The 6,000-nt window shown below is 62.7% G+C and overlaps 1 protein-coding gene across 1 annotated transcript in view; it reads left to right on the top strand.

The window, feature by feature from the left end:
* Positions 1–921: 921 nt before the first annotated feature.
* The window catches only part of ONECUT1 (one cut homeobox 1), a 35,422-nt gene continuing 30,343 nt past the window's right edge, over positions 922–6,000 (top strand). The window contains exon 1 of the mRNA XM_029237923.1: positions 922–2,288. Within this exon, the coding sequence (XP_029093756.1) occupies positions 1,184–2,288 (1,105 nt within the window). The 5' untranslated portion in view covers positions 922–1,183. The remainder of the gene's footprint in view (positions 2,289–6,000) is intronic.

The following is a 6,000-nucleotide window of genomic DNA, read 5'->3' as shown; positions in this document are numbered from 1 at the left end:
ACACACACACACACACACACACACACACACACACGCCGAGTCATTCACGAAGCGGCGCGCCGCCTTAATTATCAGCTGAACCGGAGAAGGACCCAGGCGGAGGAGGACAGCGAGGTATGGCCGGGGCTGGGACTCTTGGCACTAAGCTCACCTCTTCGCAGAGCATGGAAGAGTCAGGGTGGGCAGAGAATTATCAGGGAGGACAGAGGTTGTCGGGTCAACAGCCACCAGGTTGACCAAGGCCTTTAAAATATTTGTTCCCCTCCCCCTCGAAAGGCCAAGCACCTGAAGATGGGGAGAGCGTGGACTCCCAGAGGCCCTCCCGGGAAACAAGCCAGGGTGGAAGGAGTGATGACACCAGCTGAGGCTCCCCAGGAAACCTGCACCGGGAGGCAGCAACTGGAGAGAGGGGCGATGGCTCTCTAGGCATACTGCGCCACCCGGCAGGCGAGCCCAGCAAGTGTGGCCGAGGGCTGGGAAGGGAGCCCACCCGAGCCAGGGAGCCGAGAGGGGCCCAAGTTTCCCAGGGTTGCGGTAGCAGCCCCAGATCGCGCTCTACGTTAGACACTCGCACGTGCGCACCGCTCCCCCGCAGCCCAGCGCCTTACCAGCGGCGCTGGGACCCCCACCTTCATTTGTACGCGGACGTCACCGGCCGCGCGCGCGGGGACTGAGGGGGCGGGGCTGATCCGCGCGCCTGCGCGCTGCGCCCGGCGGGCGTGAGGGCGGGCCGCGGCGGCGGCGGCGGAACAGCGGCCACAGAGTCTGCAACAGTAACCGAGCCATGGCTGGAGCTGGCCAGCGGCGCGGGCAGGCAGCAGCCGCGGAAGGCGCAAGGGGTGCGTCAGGCGAGCCGGGGGCCTCACAATTCTAGGAAGGAGAGGGACGTGAGGGGGCCGGGGGCGGGCGGGCTGGGGGCACCGCGCTCGCCCAACGGCGCGGATCCTTTCTGGAAATTAATATTAAAAAAAAAAAAAAAAAGCCGAGGACGCAGAGGGGAAGGTGGGGGCAAGAGGGAAGGCGAGACACACTGAGAGGGAGACAGAGCCCCACAGTGAGAGGAAGGAAGGAAGGAAGGCAGCAGTCGCCAGCAGCCGATGTGAAGACCGGACTGCGTGCGCCCTTCGCCGCCTCTGCCCGGCCTCATCGATGTTGTGTCCGCCGCCCGCTCGCCCAGATCACGATGAACGCGCAGCTGACCATGGAGGCGATCGGGGAGCTGCACGGGGTGAGCCATGAGCCGGTGCCTGCCCCTGCTGACTTGCTGGGCGGTAGCCCCCACGCGCGAAGCTCCGTGGCGCACCGCGGCAGCCACCTGCCCCCCGCGCACCCGCGCTCGATGGGCATGGCGTCCTTGCTGGACGGCGGCAGCGGCAGCGGCGATTACCACCACCACCACCGGGCCCCCGAGCACAGCCTGGCCGGCCCCCTGCACCCCACCATGACCATGGCCTGCGAGACTCCCCCAGGTATGAGCATGCCCACCACCTACACCACCTTAACCCCTCTGCAGCCGCTGCCGCCCATCTCCACCGTCTCGGACAAGTTCCCCCACCATCACCACCACCACCACCACCACCACCACCCGCACCACCACCAGCGCCTGGCAGGCAACGTGAGCGGTAGCTTCACGCTCATGCGGGACGAGCGCGGGCTGGCCTCCATGAATAACCTCTATACCCCCTATCACAAGGACGTGGCCGGCATGGGCCAGAGCCTCTCTCCCCTCTCCGGCTCCGGTCTGGGCGGCATCCACAACTCCCAGCAAGGGCTCCCCCACTATGCCCACCCGGGCGCCGCCATGCCCACCGACAAGATGCTCACCCCCAATGGCTTCGAAGCCCACCACCCGGCCATGCTCGGCCGTCACGGGGAGCAGCACCTCACGCCCACCTCGGCCGGCATGGTTCCCATCAACGGCCTTCCTCCACACCACCCACATGCCCACCTGAACGCCCAGGGCCACGGGCAACTCCTGGGCACGGCCCGGGAGCCCAACCCTTCGGTAACCGGTGCGCAGGTCAGCAATGGAAGTAATTCAGGGCAGATGGAAGAGATCAATACCAAAGAGGTGGCGCAGCGTATCACCACCGAGCTTAAGCGCTACAGCATACCACAGGCCATCTTCGCGCAGAGGGTGCTCTGTCGCTCCCAAGGGACCCTCTCGGACCTGCTGCGCAACCCCAAACCCTGGAGCAAACTCAAATCCGGCCGGGAGACCTTCCGGAGGATGTGGAAGTGGCTGCAGGAGCCGGAGTTCCAGCGCATGTCTGCGCTCCGCTTAGCAGGTGAGCGGGCCAAGGAGCTGGGCGCGCGGGGAGATAAGGTATTGGGGAAGCTGAAGGGACCCAAGGAGGCAGGGAAGGAGAGAGCTCTGTGCACGCTTCATCCCGTCCTCCTTTCACCGAGAGGGGGGGTCCCTAGGCCTGGAAGAGCCAGAGCGTGGCTCCCGGGAGCAGACAGCCTCTTCCAGGACTCAGTGCATTGGGCTGTGGAAGGCTCCGGGAACTGAGCAGCGCGGCCTGGGTGATTGCAGAGGAGCATTTGTGCTGGGAGACAGCGCAGGAAGCTCGCACGACCGTAGGAGGAAAGAAATCCCAGCACCTGGCTGGATACGGTCTGTGCATCGCTTCTGGGTTTGGCACTCCAGGTTTGTGGGGGCGAGAGAGGCGACGCGTGCGTGGAACTGCGCGCAGGTGCTGCCAGCCAGTATCCCTGGCGCATACCCGGGCGCTGTGCTGGAGCGTGCGGGAGCTGCCCGCCAATGTTTAGCTGAACTCGCTGCGGTGACCCCGCTCCCGCGCTCACTTTAGTGGCGCGGGGCGGGGTGGGGGGCTGGAGGGTGGGGAGCGCACTCTGGGAGTTCCAGCAAAGGTTCCGAAGCCGCGCGGCGGTGGGTGTGTGGCGCAGCCGCTCCGTTAAGGTTTAGGACGCACTCTGCCCTTGTGACCGGCTGTAGAGAGGGAGGCAGATCGTGCCAAGGTCCAGGTGAGGGCGGCCGAGCAACAAGGGAGCTTCTAGCTTAGCCCAGAGACCGATTTCGCTGCCGACTCGCTTAGCGCTTCGCATTTTGTTTTATTCCTCTGCATGAATTTTCGTCTGAATCCCACGCAGGGGGTGGGAGTGTGAGGGAAAAAAACAAGTCTTCGAGCAGAGGTCTCCGGGCCCAAACACCCCGAGGGCCTGGTGTTTCCGATTTGAGCGGGAAGGTCTTGGCGGCGCTGCGTAGACACTGCGCCCAGTTCCCCCAGCCTCTCTAAGCCAAGGTAAGGGGAAGGCTCTAGCCGGCCCACCGGCGGAGGGGACAACTCACCCCAGCCTGAATCACACGGGGGATTTCAATCAGATTCAGCGACTCCCTAGGGCGAAGGACAAGCGGAGAGGTACAGCCAAGGGCAGCTGAGGGTGGACTCGGTTTGATGAGACCCGGGCTGAGTTGATTGACTCCTGGGGTACATGCTGCCACACCCCCACCCAATCTCAGCCCGGCGACCTAGCCTGAGTCTTGGCGAAGAAAAAGGTAAAAGCCGGAATGAGGGTTTGTTAATTAACTGATCGTTCTCCATTAATTCGTCCCTGGAGAACGAGAGAGCGTCAATCCGCGCAGAGCCGTGGGCACTGAGCCGTTTCACAGTCTAAAATCAAAGCAAGAGGCCAGGGCCCCCTCCGCCACATCGTGCGGGCCAATGAGAAGCTAGAGGGAAGCGGGTGCCGGCGTCCCCGCGAGCCTGCGACTCCAGCCGGATGCGACCCAAAGCAGTCCTGGGGTCTGGGTTCTTGTGGCCTCCCTGCTGGAGCTCCGCACCGTCTGAGCCTCTGCCCCGCCAGGTTTTCCAGACCAACCCCGCGCTCGTTGGCTCCAAAGTCCCCACGAGGACTCTTGCAGCCTGAGCCCAGAAGCCAGGAGAGGCTGGGGTAAGGGGACGGGAGGGGGAAGAAAGAGGTTGACAGGGTACCCTCTGGGGCTCCCGCAATTCCACTCTCTAGCTTTGTGTGCAGCCACCAGATCGCCCCCATCCCATGGGTAGACCGAGACCCGAGGGCAGCTGAAGTTCTGGAAGGGACGGCCGAAAACGCTATTCCTCTCCCAGACTGATATGCCTATGCCGGCGTCCAAGGTAGTGCCTTTTCACACGCACACGCCAGCCTCGAGCCCGGCTTCAGGACTTTTTACCGAGGCAGTGCACACACAGGCAGGTTAATGGGGCTGGGGGAATGGAGGGAGGGGATGCAAATGGAGAGCCGTTCCCCCCCCACCCCCAGGGAAGCTCGTTCCAAACCCCCCACCTCCTGAAGGCGCTTGCTCAGGACTTAAATGACTCTCCTTCCCCACTGCCTCCTATTGTCCCCTGGAAAGACAGACTGATAAATTAGGTTCAGGGACGACCCCGGAGCCCTGGATACCCGCCTTAGCGCCCTGCCCTGTACGAGCGCCCTCTCACCTCCTCGCATGGGCAGCCCTAGTACTGCTACCTGCACACGGGACGTGCGGTGGGCGTACCCGCCCGGGCTCACGGGACCCAGGAGGTTATCGAAGGGGCCGCTGCCTGGCACCCAGCAGCGCGTAGAAAGTCCTGCCCAGCCTTTGGACGGAGGCGCGTGGCCTTTTCCTCGAGGAAAAAAAAAAAAAAAAGGAAAATCGGAGACTCTGGCGGGACGTGAGTTTGGCGCCAAACCCGCAGCGAACTCTTTATCCTAAGACCCGGATGCGGGGTTGTCTCTCCCATTTTCCTTTCTTTAACTTCATTAAAGGGGTGGGGCGGGCTGGGATGAGCGCGCGTGCGGAGCCAGCCGGGATCAATCCCATTACGCAGCAAGAGCCAAGGCTTGTTTTTAAGTCACCGAAGAACGACAAGACCTCCCGTTAACATTTTAATTTGGTGGTGGGGGCGGGGGCGGGCGGAACGAGGCCGTTTCCTGAACCGTTCAATGATCTCTGGTAGGCCCTGACTGCAGGTGACTAAAAACGGATTGCAGGGCATGTTGGACGCAGCTGTGAGACATTGCCCCCTGCTCCCCACTGCCAGCTCCCGTGCACGGAGGGAGGTGCCACTTGCAGCTCTTGCTCGCCGTTGCACTCAAAGACCCCTTAAACTCGTTTCTACCCCATGCGAGGCAAGGCCCATCGAGGTCGGCTCCTTCGCTGGGTAGCGGGAGAGTGGCTTCTTCATGCCCTCCTGGTACCCCAGGTTCCGTACAGCAGGGTCAAAACCCTCCGCCCACCCGCGGCAGCGTGTTTGGAGAGGCGCTTTCTCTTCACGAAATTACATCGGCTGGGAGACAGGAGGAAATTCTCACCAAATTAACTACCTTTAAAAAATCAATATATGTTCCCTCAATGTAACACTTGCTGCTTCCCCATTAAAGTGCAGCGCAACCAGGCTCACGCTGCGTCTCATCCCAGGTGGGGAGGGGGGGGCTGGGCTGTGCCGGTGGGTGGGTGCCCCGCCTCTGACGTGGGCGCCTATTAAGACGCGGGGAGATTAAGCTTCCAATTAAAGATTCCAGAAGGCTCCGGCCTCAGTAGGGGAGCTGCCGGCGCAGGAAGAAGCTGCCACTGCACACCCACCAACGGGTGCTGCAGAGACTCAGCAGGCGAGGCCCGGGGTCGGGCAGGGGTAGGTGCTGCGCCGCTTCGACCCTGCGGTACCTGGAGGCGAAGAAACCTCCCAACAGCGGCGCCAGGGAGCCAGACGGGTCTCCAGCACCCGGGACTGCTCCTGTTTCCTGGACGGGATTTGCCCCAGGACCACCCGGGGACCGGGGGGCGTGGGGCGGGGGCAGTCTGACCAGGAGGTGGCCATGAGAAAGTCTCGCCCGGACCAACATGGGCCATGTTTGCCATAAGTGGCCTTGCTGCCTGGTTGATTGATAACTAACTGGCTCCCGCGCAAGTCCATTTGCTTTTTGTTAATATTTATACCAACGGGCGACGTTTCAACTGTCCCCTCACTTCTCTGGGCCATGGGAGCAAAGCAGAAGGAGTTCGATGCTGGGCCC

Source organism: Monodon monoceros, unplaced genomic scaffold (genome assembly GCF_005190385.1).
Source record: "Monodon monoceros isolate NGI ecotype Baffin Bay Population unplaced genomic scaffold, NGI_Narwhal_1 Super_Scaffold_21, whole genome shotgun sequence".
Taxonomy (NCBI): Eukaryota; Metazoa; Chordata; class Mammalia; order Artiodactyla; family Monodontidae; genus Monodon; species Monodon monoceros.
The sequence above is the reverse complement of the archived record's forward strand: the minus strand, read 5'-3'. Positions and strand labels throughout refer to the sequence as shown.